At 39.9% G+C, this 26177-nt stretch overlaps 1 protein-coding gene across 11 annotated transcripts in view; it reads left to right on the forward strand.

Annotated features, from left to right (window-relative positions):
- MBNL2 (muscleblind like splicing regulator 2) overlaps positions 1–26177 on the forward strand; it is a 158712-nt gene that overhangs the window by 109730 nt on the left and 22805 nt on the right. For 6 of the 11 annotated variants that reach the window (XM_054012359.1, XM_054012284.1, XM_054012275.1 and 3 more), the window contains 6 exons: positions 3634–3834; positions 4497–4760; positions 14433–14486; positions 15129–15282; positions 19021–19056; positions 20451–20545. In XM_054012359.1, the coding sequence (XP_053868334.1) occupies positions 3634–3834; positions 4497–4760; positions 14433–14486; positions 15129–15282; positions 19021–19056; positions 20451–20545 (804 nt within the window). The remainder of the gene's footprint in view (positions 1–3633; positions 3835–4496; positions 4761–14432; positions 14487–15128; positions 15283–19020; positions 19057–20450; positions 20546–26177) is intronic. The other 5 variants (XM_054012326.1, XM_054012334.1, XM_054012319.1 and 2 more) reach the window with 5 other exon arrangements.

Below are 26177 nucleotides of genomic sequence, written 5' to 3' on the forward strand. Positions count from 1 at the left end.
GGGGGTGCTGGTAAGTGAAAAATACCGGTTAACTAATAGGGAGAGTGTTTGGGTGCAGGGCTGGGGTGCGGGAGGAGGTGCAAGGCGCAGCCTCTGGGAGGGAGTTTGGGTGCGGGAGGGGCTCAGGACAGTGGGTTGGGGCACGGTAGTGGGCTCGGGGTGCCGGATCCAGGGATGTTCACCTTGGGCAGCTCCCCGCAAGTGGCAACCTGTCCCGGCTGCTCCTAGGCGGAGGCGTGGGTAGGTGGCTCTCCACGCTGCCTCCGCCCGCAAGTGCCGCCCCCGCAGCTCCCATTGGCTCCCGCGCCCCAAGCCGGTGCTCCAAGCCCCTTCCCGTACTCAAACTCCCTTCCAGAGCCTGCGCTCCATACCCTCTCCCGCGCCCCAACCCCTGCCAGACCTGCGCCAACCGGACTATAAACCGGAATTTCAATGAAGATCAGAAATGCCAATTTATAGAGCTTTCCAGTTGGTGAAGTGCCGGATAAAACAGCTTTTACTGTAACATGGGGTACAGATGTTAAAAGTGAGATTAATACATATAGCATCCTACAAGTATTCCATAAAATCTAAACACATTCTTATAAATCTAATACCTATTTTAACAATACTAACCCACAGATGAGCCAGATTGGTTTCCAGCTATGCATTTGTCAGTGTTTAGTGAGTCCTAGGAGTCTGGGCATGAGCTGGCACCTGCTCTGCTAGCATCATGGTAACAATATAAAAATGCGAAGTATTTTGAAAAATCAGGCCTTAAGTCTCTCAGGATAGGCACCCAAAATTAGTGGATACTTCTGGACATTATGGTTTTAATTTCTCCATGCTTCGATTTGTAAAATGGGGATAATAATAATTTTCTTTCTCACAGAAGAGGTGTGAAGATGTATTCATTAACATTTATGAAGTGCCCAAATATTACAGAGATGAGCACCATTAAAAAGTCCATGAAGCAATTAACAATTCTTTATTTCAGTGTATGGTTTGGACGGTGTGCAGTGAATAAAGCCTAAGGGCTACACACTGAATGATGAGGAAATATTGAACAGCTACCTCATTCCTGAGCACTGTCGTCCTGTGCTTTGAATGAGGCAGGAGTAATAGGGTAGAAATAGTGTATGTGATTGTATAATTAAAGTATGTATCATACTGCACATACACTGGGGCAAAATTAAACAATCTTAATTGACATTTTCTAACTATTTTGTCTTTGACTTTGCACCTTTAATGTTCTTTTAAAATAGTGGGGATTTTGTATGTAATAGGATGTTGGTTAAACTTGTCACTAATGTGAGCAAAGAAATCTCCTAAATTTCACATAGATGTTTCTTTCCATTTCTCCACCCTATCAATACAATCATCATTCAAACTTTATTATTTTCACCTACCAACTGAGAGTAAAAAGCAAGTTCTTTTTCTCTGTCTCAAACTGCTAGTGGGCTGAGGTAGATTATCATTAACGTAGCGGAATAAAAAGTATAAAAGAAATACCTAAAAATTCAGTGAAGCTTGTAGGGTTCTTCTTGAAATTATATCTAGTGCAAAGATTTTATTTTTTCCATTAAACATTGCGCTGCAGTAACATGTTTATAATAGCTATTGTGTGAAATAACTGAGCATAGAGCTGCTATAGCAAGAATGCTTTTTTTTTTCTTATAATTATTTCCTTATTTTGATTTACAGTTTATGGATAGTATTTAGCTAGGACAGGAGCACATTTTTTTGATGTGCAGTGGGGAAAATTTTTTTTTTAAGTATTAACTCTTTGCATGAGTGATAACTAGATTATCTTTTCCTGCAGCTGGGTACCCTGGTTGGTTCTTCTGCTGCTCTCAACATCTTCTTGGGGACTACGCTGGACTCATTCTTGACTAGCAAGGACTGTTAAAACCCCTTTGAGTCCTATTCTTTCCCCTAAGGCTGTTTCATACAGTGTTGATGGCTAGCTTGCCCTTCTAATAGACCCTATACAGGCCACCTTGATGAGAAAGAGATCTCTGCCTCTTTGCATTTTCTAAATGTCTCTTCAGAGCCCTGCTACATCTTGGCATTTTCTAGCTGCCAGCTTATTTTGGAGCTTTACTTTTAGTCCTACATAACAGACCCTGCATTTCTGACCTGGCAAGTGTTCCATAGGATGGTTCAAGAACCTGGTAGATTCCAGTAGCGAGTGCAGGTACAAACTATATCTCTGCAACTGCTCCAGTAGCATCAGTCCAGAGCCTAAACTAGTCTGAGACTTGCTGCATTTCTATGCACATTCTTTTCACATTTGTAATTATAGTTTGCCTCTAGCAAACATCAACTCTGCAGGCCTACAAAAGACCTTTCCAATCCTGACCATGGTACTGCATTGACTCCCGACCCTATGGAATATGTAGTAGCAAATCTGCTATCCTGCTTCATCTGAATTGGATTTCTGCATCACAGAATTGCTTCTTCCTCTTGATACAGCTTCATTGCATTACATTGCTTTAAATGGTTGTGAAACATAATTTCAGACCCATATCATTCCCACCCCTCAAAGGATTTTGATTGGTTAAGCTTAGAGAGATTAATCTCACTACCACAGCCCATCAACCTGAAAAGATCACAACCTAAATATTGGGCCCAATAATAAATGCTCCATTTGCCATAGGTGGCAGTTGATTATAACATAAACATTGCACAGGCCAGTTTTTACATAGGCACAGTAACTTAAATTGTATACAAATACAAAATACGGCATGCAAAGTGATAGATGTAACATGTGAAAGAGCTTATATAATGTATACTATTATTACAAAAATGGATTCAATATACTGAATAACATTTTACCTGTAAAATTCAGTTTTACCAGGGAAGCAGATAGAAAGAGAAAGCAGTAGAAATAGGATGCATTTTATTTGAGATGTATAAATAAACCTGAAATGTAATATGAACAGTAATCTCAATAAATATCCAGATTCAAATTATAGCTGACCTGTGTAAATGCACTGAGAACCCTTTTTCTCATAATATGACTGCAAAATGCTGTTCCTGTCCTTCACTGGAATGTATTACATCAGCGATTCTCAAACTTTAGCAACCTGAGGACCCCCATTTTGATTTAAAAAATTTTGCGCCCCCCCCCCCCCCCCAAATGGCTTCTGATTTTCCTCGGGGATGCTCAACCTCCGCTCATCCTCAGGCCCTGTCTCCACTCCACCCCTTCCCCCAAGGCCCCATTCCCACCCCACCTCTTCCCGCTCCAGCCTCGCCCCTCCTCTTTCCGCTCCCTCTCCCGAGCGTGCCCTGTTCACGCTCCTCCCTTTCCTTCCCAGTGCCTCCTGCACGATGCTGAACAGCTGATCCATGGTGTGCAGGAGGAACTGGGAGGGAGGGGGAGGAGTTGATCAGTGGGGCTGTCAGCCCTGGACATGACTCGTGTCCACAGACCCCAGTTTCAGAACCGCTGTATTCCATGTTCAAGAGAAGAAGATATGCAGTGTAAATGTAATGTTGTCAACTCTTTTAAATTCTGATTAAGAAAATGAATCAAAACTAGGGAAAACGTACAAAAAACATCAAATAGGATCTGCGAACTTTTAAAAAAATTGTTTCAGTGTAAGGTTACCTATTTATCTTTCATCTCACTGTGTTTTCATTTTGCAGCCCACCTTTCCAGTGGGTCCAACAATAGGAACGAACACAGCTATTAGCTTTGCTCCTTACTTAACACCTGTAACCCCTGGAGTTGGATTAGTTCCTACTGAAATACTACCCACACCGCCTGTCATTGTTCCTGGAAGTCCCCCTGTCACAGTTCCTGGTTCGACTGCTACTCAGAAACTCTTGAGGACTGATAAACTGGAGGTACTACAGACACCTTTGTGACTAGAAATGTAATTTTCTGCTAATTTATATGTAAAAGCTTTGACGAGCTTTGTTGTCCTTAGAAGCGCTCTCTAATAGAGCCTAAACCTTAGTTATTAAAATATAGACCTCATAAGTACTCTTGTAGGATTTACACTTGCACTCAGTGGAAATGGTACCATTGTTTTAGAGTTGTAATTTTTTTTAATATGGTTTGGATAAAAATTCAATGAGTGTGTTCTAGAGTTGATTGCTCAAATTTAATATGCCTAGTCAACATCGAAGGTAACAAAAGGTTTTAAACTACAGCTTTGTCATTATGAATTTCTTCATAGAGAAAGTAACTGGGTCCACAGGAGCAGTTAATTGACGAACACTGAGCAATATTCATAGGGATTTTGTTGGTGAGCAAGAATAGATTTTTTGAAATGACACAGTTATATGTAAGTTCAACTTATTATCAAACAACACAGCTATATTAATTGCAACTTAATTAAGAGCAGGTAAACATATTTAACAAACATTTAAAGAACTGTTGCAAACACTGTGGGACAAGTCTAAAACACAATAAAGAATGAGCTGTGTATGTGGTTTTTTGTTTTGTTTTTCCCAGTTAAGATTGTTGAGTCCATCAGCTGTAATTAGTGTTGTTTTGCACATAGGTATGCAGGGAATTCCAGCGAGGAAACTGCGCGCGGGGAGAGACTGACTGCCGCTTTGCACATCCTGCAGATAGCACAATGATTGATACAAATGACAACACTGTAACCGTTTGTATGGATTACATAAAGGGGCGTTGCATGAGGGAGAAATGCAAATATTTTCACCCTCCTGCACATTTGCAGGCCAAAATCAAAGCTGCTCAACATCAAGCCAACCAGGCTGCAGTGGCAGCTCAGGCAGCTGCTGCAGCTGCTACAGTGATGGTAAGTGCAAGACTGTATGGTTAAATTTTTCATAAACTTATCAGTTGTTGTTTTTCTCCAATTAGTAGTGTTGTTTAAACTATTGATTTTCACACATTCATCTTAAAAGCTTGGAATTCTAAAAAGTATTACTTTCTTTAGGGAAAAATACTTTCTCCCTCCCTCAGATATTTCAGCATAATAGGTTCCTTTTTTTGAATAGAGTGAGGCAGTTAGACACTTTGTACTATCTTTGCTCTCTGCTCCATGATGATATGCCAAATTTGCCTCCTAATATATCTTGATGAGAAATAAAACTGGTAGAACTTAGTGGTCATTTTTAATTGCCCCGTGACTCAGTTTCCCCATTAGTAAAATGGAAATAAGGAGCTTAATTGTGAAGCTTAATTCATTAATATTTTCAGACATCCAGCTTGTATATCTGGGAATGCCATAATAATGCCTATAAATAAAATTAATAAAAATGTATCTAGTAAGGTCAAACGAAAGAAGTTAAAGGATCTGATTTGTTTTCAGAAGTTTTATACTATTACTGAAACATATTTAGAGATGTCTTTCCCTCAATACAGAGATGTCCTTTTGCAGAATGGCTGATACTGTTACTAGCAACAGTTCTACACCAGTATTGATAGAGTTGAACAAATAAAGCATGCAAGGTTTTATTCAGGGGACAGCAGTATAGTCAGCCCACGGATCAAAGCAGCATTGTCCTAATTCCTGGCACTGAAAGGATAATTATACAGATGTGACTTGTGGGTAGTGCATACAATAGATGTAGACAATACAGTTACTTTTAGAGTAAGAAGCCTACCAGAAACACAATACATTACAGTATACAACTATTACAGGGTATTGTATTTAGCAAATAAATAGAGACCAGACATTTAGGGGACAAAGAGTGAGTTACTTTCAAATGTGGCAACTGTGAAAGAATTTAAATCTCCAAACAGAAGGAAAAGAACAGAGGAGAATATTCCCTAATTCAGTATTTTCTCCTACAGTATTTCCAGTCTCTATTTAAAATATAGGAATTTTAGCTAAACCTTCTCTGTGCTCACAGAAGCTGAGGACTGATCTGGAAACAGGGCCGGCTCCAGCATTTCTGCCGCCCGAAGCAAAAAAAAAAGCCGCGATCGGCGTTGGCAGTTCAGTGGCAGGTCCTTCGCTCCTAGAGGGAGTGAGGGACCTGCCGCCCCCGAATTGCCGCAGGTGCCGCCCCTCTCCCTTGGCCGCCCCAAGCACCTGCTTGTTAAGCTGGTGCCTGGAGCCAGCCTTGTCTGGAAATAAAAAAAGAGTGAATATCTGAGATTTTTGCTGTAACAATTAGAGCAGGGCAGATGACTGATTTTTGGGGTTGTGATGGGGGAATGCAGAATGCCCAGCAAACTGAAAAATCAGAAAAAATATTAGATTTGAGTCCAAAAAATTCAGTTCCCTCCTCTGAATCAGGCAGAGAGAAGATTTGCATCCATGTCTCTTATCTCCCAGGTAATTGCCTTAATAACCAGACTATAGAGTCAAGTTCAGTATCTCACTTTGTCCCACGGAAAATGTAAGTATTTATACAAAGTGGAACAGCTTTAACAAGAGAGATTGAGAGCAACCCATCTACAATAGTCTATAGCGTGGTGGTTAGGGAACTCACTTGGCCAGGAAGGAGACTTGCTTAGAAATCCCTGCTCCAGAATGGCAGTTCAAATCTTGGTCTCTCACCTGCCTTGCAGATGCCCTAAATACTGGACTAAAGGTTGTGAGGGACACATGGACAAACACATGCACTCTTTCTGAAACTGACCCTGAAATCTTTTTCCCAGCCAAAATGAACCAGGTCAAATTCATGAATAGTTTCAGGTTGACCCAAATTGCATTTTTGGCTAATAAATTAAAATAAATGTTATCCAGATCCAGTATCAGTCCTTCAATCACGCAAAATTCATCACTTCTAGATATAAAAACTAGGCCTGTCGATTAATAGCAGTTATCTCACACGATTAACTCAAAAAAAGAATTGTGATTAAAAAAATTAATTGCGATTAATCGCAGTTTTAATCGCACTGTTAAACAATAGAATACCAATTGAAATTTATTAAATATTTTGGATGTTTTTCTACGTTTTCATATATTTTGTATTCTGTGTTGTCATTGAAATCAAAATGTGTATTTTTTATTACAAATATTTGCACTGTAAAAATGATCAACAAAAAAATTGTATTTTTCAATTCACCTAATACAAGTTCTGTAGTGCAATATCTTTGTCGTGAAAGTGCAATTTAGAAATGTAGATTTTTTTTTGTTACTTAACTGTTACCAAAGCAATGTGAAACTTCAGAGCCTATAAATAAGTCCACTCAGCCCTACTTCTTGTTCAGCCAATTGCTAAGACAAACAAGTTTGTTTACATTTACAGGAAATAATGCTGCCCTCTTCTTACTTACAATGTCACCACAAAGTGAGAGCAGGCATTTGCATGGCACTTTTGTCGCTGGCATTGCAAGGTATTTACGTGCCAGATATGGTAAACATTCGTATGCCCCTTCATGCTTCGGCCACTATTCCAGAGGACATGCTTCCATGCTGATGACACTCGTTAAATTCAATTAACGCATTATTTTTTTGTGACTGAACTCCTTGGGGGAGAATTGTATGTCCCCTGCTCTGTTTTACCCGCATTCTGCCATATGTTTCATGTTATAGCAGTCTTGGATGATGACCCAGCACATGTTGTTCATTTTAAGAACACTTTCACTGCAGATTTCACAAAACACAAAGAAGGTACCAATGTGAGATTTCTAAAGATAGTTACAGCACTCAACCCAAGGTTTAAGAAACTGAAGTGCCTTCCAAAATCTGAGAGGGACGAGGTGTGGAGCATGCTTTCAGAAGTCTTAAAAGAGCAACTCTCCAATGCGGAAATTACAAAACCCAAATCACAAAAAAAGGAAATCAACCTTCTTCTGGTGGCATCTGACTCAGAAAATGAAAATGAACATGAGTCAGTCCGCGCTGCTTTGGATTGTTATCGAGCAGAACCAGTCATCAACATGCACCCATGTTCCCTGGAATGGTGGTTGAAGCATGAAGGGACATATGAATCTTTAGCATATCTGGCACGTAAATATCTTGCGACACCAGCTACAACAGTACCATGAGAATGCCTGTTCTCACTTTCAGGTGACATTGTAAACGAGAAGCAGGCAGCGTTATCTCCTGCAAATGTAAACAAGTTTGTTTGTCTGAGCAATTGGCTGAACAAGGAGTAGGACTGAAGAGACTTGCAGGGTCTAAAATTTTACATTGTTTTATTTTTGAATGCACGTTTTTTTGCACATAATTCTACATTTGTAAGTTCAACTTTCATGATAAAGAGATTGCACTACAGTACTTGTATTAGGTGAATTGAAAAATACTATTTCTTTTGTTTTCTTACAGTGCAAATACTTGTAATCAAAAATAAATATGAAGTGAGCACTGTACACTTTGTATTCTTTGTTGTAATTGAAATCAGTGTATTTGAAAATGTAGAAAACATCCAAAAATATTTAAATAAATGGTATTCTGTTATTGTTTAGTAGTGCGATTAATCACGATTAATTTTTTTAATTGCTCGACAGCCCTAATAAAAACATAAACAACGTATTTTTCTGAGCCAAACTAGTTCTAAGATATGCTTCCTTTTATTGAAATAAGCCACATTCAAGACAGAGATCAAGAGGAAGAGTCTTTTGAAACACAATTTTGAATGACTAGCATTATACCACCAAAGGAGTAGAAGGCTGAAAGCCACATGTTGCTGTATTATTCCTGTGGAAAATGTTATAGATGGCCTTTAATTGGATATTTAAACTCCCAAAAGTAGACAACATAAGCTTTTTTTCATCCCATTTATTTTTATTTAATGCAAACCCAAAACAAAGGGAAACCATGGTTCAAAATAAATAAATGGGATCAATTCTCTATTGAGACAAATAAATAATATGTGAGTGTATGGGAAAAAGTGGTTGCTGATAAAATATACACCTCTACCTCGATAAAACGCTGTCCTCGAGAGCGAAAAAATCTTACTGTGTTATAGGTGAAACCCTGTGTAGGCCCCTTCATGAGCCCCAGGACTGAGGGCATGCCTGGGACAGGAAGGAAGTCCCAAGAGCAGACACTGCTACAAAGAATCTTAGCTTGTGTGGGCTAGTTAGCAGCATAAAAGTAGCCCTAGGGCAGTGGTCTCCAACCTTTTTATGCCTAAAATCACTTTTTGAATTTAAGGGAAACCCAAAATCTACCCTGCCCCTTCCCCGAGGCCCTGCCCTGTTTACTCCACCCACTCCCTGCCCCCCATCACTCGCTCTCCCCCACCGTCACTCACTTTCACCGGGCTGGGGAAGGGGGTGGGGGTAGGGGTTGGGGTTGGGAGGGGGTTTGGGCTCTGTGCTGGGGCCGAGGGGTTTGCAGTGTGGGAGGGGGCTCCAGGATGGGGTTGGGATCCAGCAGGGAGTGAGCGGTGCAAGCTCTGGGAGGGAGTTTGGGTGCAGGAAGGGGGCTCCAGGCTGGAGCAGAGTGTTGGGGTGCAGGAGTGGGTGCGGCATGCTGGCTCTGTGACAGGGGTCAGGGCTGGGGCAGGGGTGCAGGAGGGGTATGAGGTTCTGGCTCTGAGAGGGAGGTCAGGACTGGGGCACGGGGTTGGGATCCTGGAAAGGGTTTGGGGTGCTGGCTCCGGGAGGGGGTTGGGGGGCGGCCTCCCACCGGGTGGCACTTAACTCGGGTGGCTCCCGGTTGGTGGCGCAGCGAAGCTAAGGCAGGCTCCCTGCCCGCCCCGTCCCCACACCGCTCCAGGAAGGGGACAATGCGCCCCTCTGGCCTGGGGACTGAGGCGGGGAGGATGTGGCTCCGCGCACTGCCCCTTTCTGCCGGCATGGCCCTCTCAGCTCCCATTGGCCACAGTTCCCCGTTCCCAGACAATGGGCACTGCAGGGGTGGGTGCTTTCACACAGGAGCAGCATGCTGAGACCCCTGCTCACCCTTCTCCTCCCCGCCCCCACAGGGCCATGCTGGCCACTTCCGGGAGCTGCGTGGGGCCGCGGCAGTTAGGGAACCTGCCTTAGTGGCAGTCCAGCAGCACCGCCGGAGATCATGATTGACTGTGAGAGTCCCCAGAATCGACCAGTTGAACTTGATCGACGAGTTGGTGACCACTACTCTAGGGCCACCATAAAATAGGGTTAAGGTGAGATAAAGTCACCTTTGTCCCCACTCCCTCAGGGTGCATCTTCGGTGCTGTGCCTCCAGAAAAGAATCCCAGCAAGACCAAGAGGGTCAGTGAATTCCAGAGTTCAAGACTCCTTAAGGAATACTCTGCCTCTAGCCCCCGACATTTAAACCTAGTAACTTTTCCTCAAATGCCTTAGCTCAGGGGTGGGCAAACTTTTTGTCCCAAGGGCCACATCTGGGTATGGCAATTGTATGGTGGGCCATGAATGCTCACGAAATTGGGGTTGGGGTGCAGGAGGGGTGATGACTCTGGAGGGGGCCAGAAATAAGGAGTTCAGGGTGCAGGAGGGGGCTCCTGGCTGGGAGTTGGAGTGCGGGAGGGGAGGGTTGGAGGTGCGGGCTCTGGGGTGGGACTGGGGATGAGAGATTTGGGATGTAGGAGGGGGCTCCAGGCTGGGGCAAGGGGTTGGGGCACAGGGGGGTGAGGGCTCTGGCTGGTGGTATGGGCTCAGGGGAGGAGCCAGAAATGAGAAGTTCAGGGTACGGGAGGGGGCTCCTGGCTGGGGCAGGAGGTTGGGTGCAGCAGGGGATCAGGGCTGGGGCAGGAGGTTGGGGCACGAGAAGCGGTCAGGAGTGCATGTTCCAGGCGGCGCTTTCTTCAAGCAGTTCCTGGAAGCAGTGGCATGTCCCCACTCCGGCTCCTATGCGGAGGTGCGGCCAGGCAGCTCTGTGCGCTGCCCTGTCCGCAGGCGCTGCCCCTGCAGCTCCCATTAGCTGCAATTCTGGCCAATGGGAGCTGAGGGTTGGTGCTTGGGGTGGGGACAGCGGAGCTCCCTGGCTGACCCTAAACATAGGAGCCAGAGGGGGAACATGCTGCTGCTTCCAGGAGCCTTGGCATGCGCGCGGAGCAGCCTCCTACCCCGCTCCCCGGCTGGAGCGCGGGAGCAGGGCAAGCCCCAGACCCCACTCCCCAGCGGGAGCTCGAGGGCCGGATTAAATTGGCTGGAGGGCCGGTTGTGGCCTGTGGGTTGTAGTTTTCCCACCCCTGCCTTAGCTGATCTCAGCTTTTGAGGTAGAAGCAAGGAGATGGGCAGTCTGTGAAATAGCCACAGCCCAGACCATTTATAGCTGAAAACCAGTGTTTTGGTATTATTGTGCTTTGTGAAGTGAATCTGAAGACCGTGTGACCCATTAATATAATCATTACAGTATTTGTGGAGCACTAAAAGTGTGCTCAGTGCAGTAAGAAATGTGAAAGAAGACAATGAGGTAAATTAAATATTCACCATACCTTAAACACACCTCATAATAGTATACATAAAGTATACGTGATCGGTAAAATATAGAGCCTTTATACAGCAAGTTAATTTTATTTGTTTTCTTTCTCTCTCCTTCTGTTCCTCTCCGATGGTTGGTTATCATGGAAAGGATTGGTGGAAGAAATATGTTTTATAAAGGGGTTTGACTGGTGAGAGGGAGGTTCTTTGGTGAACAAGGCTTCAAGCATAGGAGTGAAAGGGAAGAAGGTTGTGAAGATATGAGGAAGAAGTGGACAGTGAAGCGGAAGGCATGGTGGGAAGGGCAGACGAGGAGGAAACAAGAGCTGCCTTATAGGTAGAGACATTGCTACTATAGAACCTTGAAATTGAGCACTAGGAGCTTGACTTGATCTGGAAGGGGAGGGAAAAGCCCGTAAAAGGATTCAAATAAGGGAGTTTGCAATGGCGCAAACAGGTTGAGATGTACGCAAGACCGATGCAAAGTTGTGAATCAGCTCAGCGTGAACTTCCAGTGTGACACCGTGGCCAAAAGGGCTATTGCAATCCTTGGTTCTGTTAACTTTGTATTTGGCACCGGTGCGACTGCTGTTAGACTATTATGTCCAGTTTTGGTGTCCACAATTCAAAAACAATGTTGATAAATTGGAGAAGGTTCAGAGAGCCACGAGAACAAATAAAGGATTAAAAAAAACGGCCTTACAGTGAAAGACTCAGGGAGCTCAATCTATTTGGTTTAACAAAGAGAAGGTTGAGGGTGACTTGATCAGTTTATAAGTACTTAAAAGGGGTACAGAAATTTGATAGTAGAGGGGTCGTCAGTTAAAGGGGAGTTTACAGCGTTCATCACCTTCCATAATTGAATCCAGCCATAATATTTCAAACTCATATAGTTTTTCGTCCATAGTGATCTCAGAATACTGTGAAAAGATGGATGGGCATTGTTAGATATTTTACCGAAGGGAGAGAGGAGGGAGTGATCAGCTTTTTTCAAAGATAGCAGGTCAAGGTGGGTGAAAATAAACAGAAAACCCTTAGATCTGGCCTATCTATCTTACTCTTGTACATATATGGCCCCCTATACTATAGTACATTTTTTTATCTATACTATACTATATCTGAGTGCCTCACAAACTTGTCAACATATTTATCCCCACAACTGTGCTGTGAGGTAAGGAAGTGCTATTATCCCTGTTTTACAGTTGGGGAGGCAAAGCAGAGAAAGACTAAGGGTTCATCTGCATGGTGTGTTAGTCCTCACCAGTGGGGTGTAAATTCTAGTCTGCACCAGTATGTTGTACACTAACTGGCCAGGGTGAACACTGTTTGTGCACGCTAAAAGTTCCTTGGTGTGTGTTAACACAGTCCCGTTTCAAATGGTACTACATTAACACGCACTAGGGAATGTTTAGTGCCCATCAGCAGGCTCCACACAGACGTGCTGGTGCAGACTAGAACTTACACCCCACTGGTGAGGACTGCCACAGAAGTGACTTGCCCAAGGTCACAAAGGAAGTTTGTGGTAGATCTTATTGAATCTGGGTCTCCCACAGCCCAGGCTAGTTCTCTGATCACTGGACCCTCCTTTCCTGATCATTAATGACCTTGATAGAGCAGATCTCATAGAGTGGAGGGTGTAGAATCTAGGAAGAAGCTAGAGGAGAAGATGTCGAGACTTCAGGAATAGAGGACGTGCTTAAGGACTTTGGATGCAAAGATATAAGGAAAGATACCAGGTGATAATTGGAGAGACAGAAATATGGATTGTGCAAGATGATGGATTGTGAAGCAAGGGCTATCCTGCAAAATGTTCATGTTGTCATTGGCCTAAGTTCTGTGACCCTAAGTTGTCTTAGACATGGTGCTCTCAGTACCTTGTCCTCCCTTTTTAATTATTGTTCTACTTTTATACATCTGAAGTTAAGGATAGAAACAGTCTGAATATTAATTTATCCTATGGACTTTGAGGAGCTACCTATTGTAAGTGCAAAAAACAGATTTCTGATTTATAAGGAAACCCTCCTTTCCATATGTTTTCATTAAACTCTTTTAAAATTCCCATTAAAAAAGAGTTATAGATGAAAAAGATCAACTAGATTTTTCTGCTGGAATGTAGCCAAATTAGCCCTCATGTTTTATCTCTTATTGCAAATATAGACAATAAAACTATGCTCATGTTAAATATTGTTTTACATTTAAATATTTTTAAATGATGCACTGTGATTCCTGTTCTAACCATAAATTACATGCTCTTATTGACAAATAATATTGTTTTCTATCACCTATTCCTAAAGTTAGAATAGTATCAGAGGGGTAGCCGTGCATCTGAAGAAGTGAGGTTCTTACCCACGAAAGCTTATGCTCCCAATACTTCTGTTAGTCGTAAAGGTGCCACAGGACCCTCTGTTGCTTTTTAAAGTTAGAATAGATTTTCCTGAATGACATCTGAGAAAATATTTGTTTAAAAATGTAGGGCTTTTTCTCAGTGTAATGTGATAAGTTAAAAAGGATAATCCAAGTTACTGTCCCAGCTATAGTAAAAAATATTAAACTGATAAGTTAGTGATTAGACAGAACATTAATTTGTTATATATTGGAAATAAGAAAACTGTTTATATTTTGACCCCAAAGTCTATTGAAATGTACATTTTATTAACTAAGGCCCTGATCCAGCAAACATACACGTGAGTAATTCTATTAAAGCATTAAAACTCTCATTAGTGCTTTATATTTTAATTGTTAGTGTTGAACATTTATTTTATGCTTTTTAACTTGACATAACTAACTTATCAGAAATTCTTATAAGAAAATCCTGAAAACCAATATGTTTCTGTGAAGTGTTATAATATGCTTAATGGTGTCTGCAAGCTGCTGTTTTAATTAACTTTCCTAAATTTCAAACATCTATATTTTACTCTCTTATATGCTTTTAACTAAGGTATAGTAGATGCATTTTTGCTTCAGTACTAATTCAAGGTGTAATATTCATTTCTTTAGAAAACATTTTTGTTGTTGTGCATGCCTAGTGTTTTGTATGTTGTATACTGCATTCAGAATATTTTTTTCCTTCTCACCTATCCACAATGCAATGCCGTTCCCATGATGCACCTCTGCTTGCTGTTTACCTGTATGTTAATTCGCTTGAATCCCATTGGCCCACTGCCATCATGTGCTCGCTGCCTGTTATTAAAAGACTCAGTCGACTGCCAAAGCAATGAAGCGGCCTCTCGAAGCAACTGTAGACCTGGTACTTTGACCTTTCACCTTTTGCTTTGCATGTAGCTTTTCAGAAAAGCAACTAATGAAATTTGTATTGCTTTTTTTTAACATCAACTGAAAACTATCATATATTATTAATTTAGAAAAAATTCAGTATTATATTTATCCATCTCATACTCATATGCAATAAATGCAAACAATTTAGTTTTTTTCCTAACATGATTTCATTTTAAAATACCTTTTCATAGAAGTTAAAATTAGATATAACTGCTTTTATAATTGAAAATACTATAATCCCTCACTGTATTTAATAATAGGAAAAATATTTAACTAAGAAAGAATACTTGGTAATGAAACACAAGTGGTTTTTTCTTCCTAGAATATTTTAAGCCCAAATTTAAAGGAAATGCCACTTTTGTTGCTTTAAAGGCCTTCCTTTTCAGTAGTTGTGGTGCTACAGTTTTATGTTAATAGTACCATGCTTTTGCGATCAACAACAAAATTTCACTCATTTTACATTGCTATTATTTGAGTTAAGGTGCATGGCAAGGCATCTTTAACTGCTTTTTTTAAAAAGTATATTACAATATTTTATTCATATATATATTAGAAAATATGTATATATTTCGAAAAATCTGCAAATTTAATTAAATTCTCCTTTTTTTTACAGGCCTTTCCTCCTGGCGTTCTTCACCCTTTACCAAAGAGACAAGCACTTGAAAAAAGTAATGGTGCCAGTGCCATTTTTAATCCCAGTGTCTTGCACTATCAACAGGCTCTTGCCAATGCACAGTTGCAACAACATGCAGCATTTATCCCAACAGGTATGTTGTACTTGCACTAAACAGAATCCTATTTAAGCATTCTCCCCATAAGACAGTGCTTATCACATTAAATATACTTTTAAATGTGTAATCCATTCTCTACACATTCATGACAAGTATGCACAAATATTTTAATACACTATTTTAATTCCTTCTGCAGAATATTAGGATTCAGGAGGTAATTTTATCGTGTCATTAACTAGCTTTTAGTATTTTCTGTTATTGTCCTTACTTTGCATATGTCAGAGTACTTTATATCTATATTAAGTGGGTTGCATGTTGGGTCCATCAACCAGAACTGTGTTTGGTGGTGGGGAGGAGGAGTGTCATTAACTTGTTGGAAAAGGCATCATGCTTCTGTGATACGATGGGAAGTGTGAAAAGTATTGGTAATATCTATCCCTGTTCTTCTGGTGTATTTTGTACTGTCACCATTACAGTTCTGCAGCCAGACATACTCCTGCTACACAGTACCCTTACCCTCTAGACCAGCAGTGCTAGCAGCCAAATTATAGTTAATTCCTGCACAGATGCACTATGGGGATAAAACAGTCCCCGTCTGCATAGAACTGTTTAACGTGGGAAACTGGTTTCGTTGTCTTCATAATGGAATATTTTATAATCCAAAACTCTCCCCAGATTTTGCAGTTAATAGCTGGTGTTTTAATTCTTAATATAAGTGATTTAACTACAGTGGAATTTTAGTAACATGAATATTCCATTATTGTTCAGAGCTGTAGACCATGTCATTTGGAAAAATCTACAGCCCCATCAGACCTAACATCTTGAGCTCATACGTGTGGCATGGAGACTTTCTTTTAACACTGTGAAAGAAGGGAGAATATTCTACTTAAATGTCTGATTTATGAATGAAGTGAACTTGCAATAAAATCCTCTATATTATTCAAAAAGAGAAGTATCTAAAAGTAAATACCCCGAATAGTGCTTAAAGAGTGCAGTTTCAGTATTAGTATGTATATCGACCATGAATTTTTAGGCTGATTTAAAACACTTTTCTGTAGTAAATATATTTTCTATTTTTGAATATATTTGCTTATCTTTTATCATATTTTTAACCATCTAATAATAGTATGAATTAAACAAGTGAAAGAATTCAAGCTGCTGTAATTTCTTATTACATAGCTTTACAATAATCTTTTAAAAATAAAACAAAAATCATATGAACTCAGTAAAGTTTGCCTGAATAAGAAGTATGTAAAAACTTAGTAAAGATCTCAGCATTTGGCCCTATATTTGTCAAAATATGTTCTAAACATTTATTTTATGCACTTGTTTTACATATTGACTCACTTTAATTTTGAAAATATCCCAAAATCTTGTGTAATTTTCACTGAGATCCCATGACCATTTTGTACCTTGTGACTATAATGGAAATGTGCAGGAAAATGTGCTAACATCCGTGGGAAGGTTTGAAGGAATTTGAGAAATGAAAGAGCATCCAGTGCTTACAAATGTCCAAGTCCCCCTGCAAATGTACTTCACATCACAGCCATAAGAACTTGTGGTGGGGTGTGCATTGTTCCTCCTCATAAGCACTACCTTTCAGAGCTTATCACTATTGTATACAATTACAGTAAAATGCATTAAAATAATCCTGAAAAATAAGCTAGTTTGAAAATACTTCAATAAGATAGCACTCAGATATTTTCCAAACTTAGATGCTTATCTTTCCTCAAGTACTTTATTCCATGTGCTGTTTCTCTTCAATTTACATTTTGGGTTAACCCTGGAGTCATCATAACCACCAGTACAAAATTAGCTCAGAATTGAGTGACAGTTTGTTTATTATAAATTCATGATATAAAAGGATGTGGGCCTTTTTGCCAAACTCTTAAGGGGCCAGATTGTCGTCCAGTCCCAGCACAGGTGCACAAAAAAGAGAAAAGGTGCAAAGAGCCTCTCATCTCCAGGAGACCCAGCACATGAGCCAGGCCACAATGGGAGAGGTTCTCATAGTGAGCAGGAGAATTCAGAAGGTCTGGCATCACTAGTATCTGTAAAGAGGGGTGGGGGATGAGGACGTGAGCTTAAGGTGACCAGACAGCAAGTGTGAAAAATCGGGACAGGAAGGGGTAATAGGAGCCTATATAGGAAAAGTCACAAAAATCGTGACTGTCCCTATAAAATAGGGCATCTGGTCAGCCTACGTGAGCTCTGGTGCACACCCTTTCCACTGGCCGGTAGAATGGGCCTTTCATAGAAGACAGTGCATGTTGCTCCTACAGTTGTTGCACTCTCAGGGAGTTCAGGAGGAACTGTGTGTTCTGGAACTTGGCTCTAAGTACATCTACACCTTCCCATGTGGGGCTATGGCTATAAATATTGCACACCCTATGAAGAACTGTGCATGCAATTAATTCTTTGGTTTAAAATGGTAAACCAATATTTCCTGAACTAGTATCAATTTTAAATACGTCCTATGTGTTTGGTAGAAATGTTACAGTTAGAACCAGGTTTTGCTTATAAAATATATGGAAAACTGATACGTTGTTTTATATAATTTCTCTGCCTTTTCTAACCAATGACTTCCTAATTAATGGTTTGGGGCTTCATAGCACTGCTTATCTTAGATTTTTTTGCACTGTAGTTCTCTTTTAATACAAAACACACACTAAATCAGTATGACTACTTCATCTGCACTTTTTATTGTTTGGTGAATGGTTATTTATGATCTGTAAAGCAAGAGGGTAGTGTTTTCCTTCAAATGCTGTTTATTAGAACTTTTATGACCACTGGAAGAGGGGAAAGTGTGTGAGGGTTATTCTTCATGATAAGGTCATTCATAGTTATTTTTGCTGTTAAATAAATAAATAAATACATAAAAGGTTGTTAACATCACCAAACAGGAGTTCTGCAAATTTAAATCTATTTTATGTGCTGAATATGTAGTAGTAGCATAATGAGTTATGTACATGCCACTTTGTTCCTCTTCCTCTACCCTCCACCTTCTCCCCACTACGCACTGTACTCACCATCCTAAAAACCCCTATCCTTTTTCATTCGCTTTAGCAGAAAGGATAACAGCTGAATGAGCAGAAAAACTGAACTCAGCTGTACAGAGGCCTCCCCACCCCCACCCAGAGTACTTTTGAGGCACATTGGCAGGACATCATGTGGAATGTTGCACAGTCACTAGCCATGCTGCATTGGTTCCATTTCCAGTGCTGCCATTTTAGCATTTTTATTGATAAAAATAACATTAGTAATTTGTTATTAAAAATGTGTATGTTAATATTTAAACGTAGATTTAACAAAATCGCCATTGAATAATAAGAGAATTTTTATTGAATTAAATGTTTTCCTCTGCTGTGTATGAGCAAAATTAATAAACGTTAATCTTTGTAGCTAACATAATGCTGTCTGAATTGTTGAATGGATTTAAGCAGCCATTAGATAATCCCATATTCAATCAAGAATTTTTTTTAAAATTCTTATTTCTGCAAAAAATAAATGAAAGATGTTTATGAAATCTGGTCCATCTTAAATACACACACAGATGTACAAAATATGTATTGGTATACTGTAATAATATTTTAGTATAAAATTATTTAACGGCACTCTTGTAACACAAAAACTATGAATGACCTTAAATTGTGTTCAGCTAACTTCTACTTATCCTTGGTTATGCTTGAATCTCAGTTTGAATGTTAACTCTAAACAGCTAACCTGTTTCTTCCCTTTATTCACTTTTTCCACCTATCATTGCATGACATGCAGGGTCAGTTTTGTGCATGACACCCGCTACCAGTATTGGTAGGTTCTAAATTTCTTTATTGATCTCTTTTATATTGTATACTGTACCTTCAGTTGTTTGCAAATCTTAAACAAGACTTGATTACTAGATTTAAAGGTTCATTTGGCTTTTTGATTGACTTTGTAGGATCTTAGATTTGTTTGTAGGTTAAAATTGCAGTTTAGATGTGACATCACCTGCTATAACAACCACACTGCAAATGCATAAAATCATGGATTCCAATCTGCTTTTCAGTTTTCAAAATTGTATTTCTCTCAATATATTTTATATTTTATAGTATTTTTAAAATCATAAAATATTGGTAAAGCAAGCTAATTTCATCAGTGTTTTGAAGTTTCATAGTGGTGTGCCTATTTCTCCTTTTTGCTGTGTGTTAGAAAGTTTTATCAGAGTTTCCCAGAAGCATTTATTTTAATACTTGTAACTGAAAGTACTTCGAGACCTAAGGTCTGAATCGCATTCCCTCTTAATTAAATCAAATCCACTTTAAAATTTGCAGCATTTGAATGCACATATTTTATAGTTGCAAAATTAGCAACAGACCGTTACTCAGGTGAGTAATTCTTATTCAAGTGAGTAGTCCCATTGATTTTAATGGGACTACTCACTTGAGTTTCAGCTACTCACATGAGTGAATTTTGCACATGTTGATAAATTTGTCCTTAAATTAAAACTGAACAAAAAATAAATGTTCACAATCTGCTTTGCTCTTTTAGATCAAACAAATTAGTATTTAAATCAGGAAAATAATTATAACACTGGTTTTTGCATCAAAGCAGATGGTAATTTAACTCAAATAAAATCCAACAGTTATAGAGAGGCAACAGAACATAAATCCAGAAACAAAAATATAAGAATTGTATGTATGTTTAAAGCAAGGCTGCAAATATACTTTTAACCTATAATACTGGTAAATGAAAATACATTATTTTTAATATATATAAAAATAATAAATGGTTTCTTTCCTTCCCAATTCTAAAAATGAAAAATTTCACTTCTTAAGGGATGTTTTAATGTGTTTTAGTTACTTCAAAATAGTTTTTCAACTGATTGAACAATTCTTACTTAAAGTGATAAGCTGTTTTGATAGATGCCCAATTTAAAATAATTTGTCAAATTCTTAAATATAATACCAGCAATCAGAAGTTATTTTGCTTTTTCTGGGAATCACTGATTATGTTGACAAACTTCCTTTAATTGTACTTGTAATAAGCTATTTTCCCTTTTTTATTTCTCTGCCACGCTTTCTTGCTTTGCATTGTGATTGCATGCCATCTGCTGGTTTAACCCATGATGGCTTGCTGCTCTGATATTCACCATGCCAAAATACCACTTCTATTACCATAATGCTACACCCTCCTGTTCATTGCTTCCATGGTTCCCCTCCTGAAAGTACCCATGATGCACAGCGCTACGTCCGCCACTGTCTCTGCAGCAGCAACTCCTGCAACAAGTGTCCCCTTCGCCGCAACAGCCACAGCCAATCAGGTTTGCTCCTTTTAAAGCTTTCTTTCACAAATCCCAAACTCTAAATGAGTGCTGATATTTTTTTAAAAAAAATTCTCACGGAGAATTTTTTTTTCATGTTTACCCATCAAATTTTATTTTTAAATAGTTTATAGCAAGTGTTTGTGAGCAGGTTGCACTTATTTAGAGTTAACATTTATTGCAAATAATGATGTAGCTATGTTTTGTGTTGCAGTGTTTGTTTCTTGTATCTAATATTGTGTAATTAACCCAGCTGAGAGAGAATCATTTCAGTAGTGGACTTCTTGTTAAGATTTACAACTAACTTCGGATGCCAAAAGGAAAAAATGTTACAGCAGTTTTCAAATGTCCATATGTGTTAATATCCTTTTCTCCATACAGTGTGTGTAAATGACTAGTTCATTGTATTCGTGAAAACTGACTAAAACCATAAGTGGGTAAAGTCAGCTGAAGATAAGCTTCGTGAAAAGGAAAAAGTAAAAATGCCAGTAACATAAGGAATAACTCACATTTGCATTCTGGATATTTACATGGAAAGTTGGACTCCTCTGTCCACTCTAGATTTAAAGGGACACTGCCAACTTGAAAATGACATTTCCTTCTGAAAATATTGTATCTACCGTTGTTATGAGTAACCCCTAAGATGCAAGAGAAAGAGATTAGAGGAAGTAATATTTTATCTTTTTTTTTTTTTTTTTCCCAGTTTGCTGATGTAACTGTGTGTTACCTTTCCCCTCTGTGCCCGATCTACTGAGGATATGAGTCTGTTGCAGCTCTCCATATGTGAGCTGGGCTCTTTAGCTTGATCTGTAGAGATTCATGCTTTCAGTTTTGGAAGGCCTCAGTTCAATCCCCAGTGTGCCAGCCTGCACACCACTTTGTGCATTGGTCACTTTTACTGTTTTATTGATAGCCAGGTGCATCACTGTCATGCAGTGTTCAGGGAGAGCTTAAATTGTATACTCTTCCCCAAGTTTTTCAAAAGCGTGTTTACCAGTAACAGCAGCAGTAAGATGAAACTGAAGAGGTAGTTAGTAGGCAGATTTGCTCACAAAGAGAAAAGGAAGAAGCAGCGGCCTTCAGCGTAGTTATCTTGTTGCCACTGGCCTCCCCTACAAACCTAGCAGAGGAGCAGAATCACATGCCAATTTTTTTTATTTTTTATTAAGAATTTAAAAAAAATATTCAGAATGTATTATTTAAAGGTGTTCTACCAGAAAATTGAACTCCATTTAAAAGCAATTCAAGATTGGTAATATAAGTTACCATGATGTATAGTATTCTAGGGGAAATATACTACCTCTGAAATACACAGTGCTTTCTTAAAGAAACACTGACAAACATCTTCCTTGGTATTAGGAGGGTTTACATTTTGCAGTGTGATAGTGTAATCATGGCTTTATCCTTTTGTTCTGCACAATGTTCTTTTGTAAATCCCTTTCTGAAAGCTAACTCATTGTAATAAGGAAAATGCTGAAGGATGATGTTTGGGAATAGAAGACAAATGTCACAGGGAACTGGTGTGCTTAAAATTCAGCTGTTTTCTCTTCTTCTCGTTTTTGTTTTGAAGGTATGGTAAGGTAATGAATAACCTCGTGGTACTATCCTAAACAGTCGGTTGACAATCCTTTAGGTTTGCTGGATTTCAGGTTCTCAGATCATGTAGTTAACATTGCAACAGAGTCTCTGCAACAGAAATTGGTTTAAAAGTGCTTAGTGAACTCTTGTGAAGCATTGTGATAAAAAACAGAGACACAAACAAGTGGAAATACAGATGGCAAGGGAATAAATAAAACAAAGGATATGTCTACACTGCAGTTGGAACCAGACTCCCCACTCCAGGTAGAGAGACATGTGTTAGCTCTGCGTGACAAAGCTCTTTAAAAATAGCAGTGTAGCTGGGGTAGCACCGGTGGTGGATTGGGCAAGTTGCCAAAGTATGTACCCAGTGGATCTGGCTGTATTGGATGGCCAGCCCAAGCTATTGCCCGTGCTATACCAGCTACGCTGCAATTTGTATTGTGCTAGGACAAGCAGCACTAGCACATGTCTATCTACCTGCACTGAGAAGAATGCTCCGAGCTGCAGTGTAGGCACATCCAAAGATTCCAGTCAATAGCAATGTTTTCCACATGGATTTCCACAGGGGCTGCCTCCAGCTGAGTAACTTAACTCATGCTGGCTGGAGAGACAATCATCATACATAGCATCATCATCTCTACCCCTTTTTTCCACAAGCAAAACACCAGGCATCTGTCCCCCGGCAAGAGAATACCCTGGTTCCCCCCTGGCTTAGGCAGCGCTGGTTTTCTTTTCCATTTATGTTGAAAGAAGGAAACACTTAAATTTAATGAGGGTCTTGTTTAAAAATGTAAAAAGGGAATTGCTAGGGCATTTCTTCCCCTGGATATCAATGGGAACTATTGTTTTCACCAGTAGGCTTTTCATTTCCTTCTTTGCATTAGTCATTGGAAACACCCAGAAGCAGCAGGGGAGAGGGATAGTTCAGTGGTTTGAGCATTGGCCTGCTAAACCCAGGGTTGTGAGTTCAATCCTTGAAAGGGTCATTTAGGGATCTGGGACAAAAATCTGTCTGGGGATTGGTCCTGCTTTGAGCAGGGGGTTGGACTAGATGACCTCCTGAGGTCCCATCTAACCCTGATATTCTATGATTCTAAGAGATTGCTGACTCTAGGTGCTTTCACCCAGATAGAGTGTGATGCCAGACTTGATCCTGAAGAGGAAGTCATAGCAGTACTTAATCATCTGGGTCAATATTTTGAACTCCTCTTGGGAAAAATTTGCTGACCCGCTCAGGAATCCTGGAACTGCCACTAGGCGTAGGTGCCAACATCAGCTGACAGTTTTTAAAAAATCCTGGGTCGGGCACAGTGGTCCTTTTTCTCTTTGATGTTAGAGATAGCAAGAGTAAAGAAATCATGTACAGTTCCAAGATTTCATCATTTTCCCTCTGTTTTTACTTGAGAACATTGCATTACGTATGTTTCTATATTGGTGTAATTTATCTCAACTAATATTCCAGCTGCACTGTAGTGAAGTATGAACTCATGGAATGTCTGTCCAGTTCTTGATGATTTAAAAAAAAACCTAGGTGAAATCCTGCACTGTCATACAGGTGTAATTTGTAAAGTGTAAAAAAAAAAAAAAGGGGGGGGGGGGCAAAAATTGCTGAGAAAGTAAAAACTGGACTGTAATATGATGGCCGTGTGACGGGTTGGATCACAGAAACCCCCTGGGAGCTGCCACCTGATGTGCCCCTACCACTTCTACCCCTGCCTTCCCTGCCAGCTCAGGACCCCAGCACCCTGTCTTGCTGAGCCAGACACGCCCGTCTGCTCCAACAAAGACCCAGGGTCTGAATTACTTGCCCCAAAGCTGCAGGCTTCACTGAAAGCAGCTCACAGAAGTGTTCCTGTCTTTAGCACTCAGATGCCCAACTCCCAATGGGGTCAAACCCAAATAAATCCGTTTTACCCTGTATAAAGCTTATACAGGGTAAACTCATAAATTGTTCGCCCTCTATAACACTGATAGAGAGATATGCACAGCTGTTTGCTCGCCCAGGTATTAATACATACTCTGGGTCAATTAATAAGTAAAAAGTGATTTTATTACATACAGAAAGTAGGATTTAAGTGGTTCCAAGTAGTAACAGACAGAACAAAGTAAGTCACCAAGCAAAATCAAATAAAATGCGCAAATCTATGTCTAATCAAACTGAATACAGATAATCTCACCCTCAGAGATGCTTCAGTAAGTTTTTTCCTCAGACTGGACACCTTCTAGGCCTGGGCACAATTCTTTCCCCTGGTACAGCTCTTGTTGCAGCTCAGGTGGTAGTTAGGGGATTCTTCATGATGGCTCCACCCCTTTATATATCTTTTTCATAAGGCAGGAATCCTTTGTCCCTCTCTGGGTTTCCACCCCCTCCTTCTCAATGGAAAGACACGAGGTTAAAGACGGATTCCAGTTCAGGTGACATGATCACATGTCACTGCAAGACTTCATTGCCCACTTGCCAGCACACACATATACAGGAAGACTCACAGGTAAAACACACCCATCTGCAGACAATGGTCGTGATTAATGGGAGTCATCATGATTCCAAACCACCATTAATGGCCCACACTTTGCATAATTACAAAAGGCCCTCAGAGTTATATTTCATATTTCTAGTTTCAGATACAAGAGTGGTACATTTGTACAAATAGGATGATCACACTCCGTTGATTATAAGCTTTGTAATGATGCCACAAGAGATCTTTTGCATGAAGCATATTCCAGTTACATTATATTCACTCGTTAGCATATTTTTATAAAATGATATAGACTGCAATGTCACAGGCCGAACCTCATGATATTCTAAACAAAAAGAGCTCTTAACCATCTTGTAGCTGTTTCCATTGCTTCATGCTGACTCAACAGACATTTTAGGCTTCAGAGCAACACACAGAGTGACAATCCAGAAATCTTATTATATCGATTATAGAACTCAAAATGCTTTCAGACAATAGCCTTACTCATATCAATTCACTACAATATAATACAGTATGTCTTTATTTTGTGTAGCATCTTTCATACAAAACTGTATTCTAAAGTGCTTCACAGAACAAATAGACAATATAGAATATACATTACAGAAAAAGCTGTGTAAAGACATTATATTGTTGGTCATAATTTCTCTCCCTTTGTTTATGGCCTTAAAAGGTATATACAACAGAGAAAAGAGCCATTTTCAGATTACATTTAAAAAGAGATGAAGGATCAACATGTTGTCTAACAAGGCCAAGGCTTGTGAATTATCCAACATCGTTTGACCTAAATTAAGAATCAGTTTCTGAGTCAAATTGGAAATTATGCAGCTGTATTAATTCTGAAATCATTCAGGAACCTTCATTTTATTGAAATAATTGTAAAATTAAAATAATAGTGAAAATAAAAATAGTCACATTACATTCGAGTTCAAAAAACAAATTAAAGTAGTTGCCCCAGAATTTAGGTGGAAGTAATTTTGTAAACAATTTATAAAGCCACATGCTTAATCAGGAAATTTTGGAGTTGAGAAGTTTGGGAAGGCAGCTGCCTCCCTCTCCTTCATGGTTTGTAACACAGGAGATTGGGAACAAGCAATTACAGAACTGTCTTGGAAAAGGGGAGGTGCAAGACGAGATTTTCAGTAAACCTAAATTCTGTTAGACTGAAGAATCACATGGCATCCCCCTTGCTCAGCCCACATGAGTGAATCTATTGTGTGTAGCTCAGGAGCAGCACATGGCAGCTACTGTCCTCTGTAAACCTCCCCTGCTCCCCAAGAAAACGCTTAAGCTCATTCTGTGCACTACCTCTGAGAGAAGGTTTGGCAAGGCAGGTAGCTCTCACCCTTGTTGCTGTGCTGAATTATGAGAGAGCTCTTGATGCTTTCTGCGCTGTCTCTTAAGGAAACCCGTTAAACCCCCATATATGTCGAAAATGTTGGGCAGAAGAACTGAAAAGCTGGAAGATAGGAGGAAAATGGCCCTTTTTGTGAATTAAAGTAACATTTTGGGGCGAAAGATTATTTGTATGTGGCCGTTAGTGTGAGTACATAACCACGGGGTCCTGCATAAGACTA

Source organism: Malaclemys terrapin, chromosome 1, assembly GCF_027887155.1.
Source record: "Malaclemys terrapin pileata isolate rMalTer1 chromosome 1, rMalTer1.hap1, whole genome shotgun sequence".
NCBI classification, from domain to species: Eukaryota; Metazoa; Chordata; order Testudines; family Emydidae; genus Malaclemys; species Malaclemys terrapin.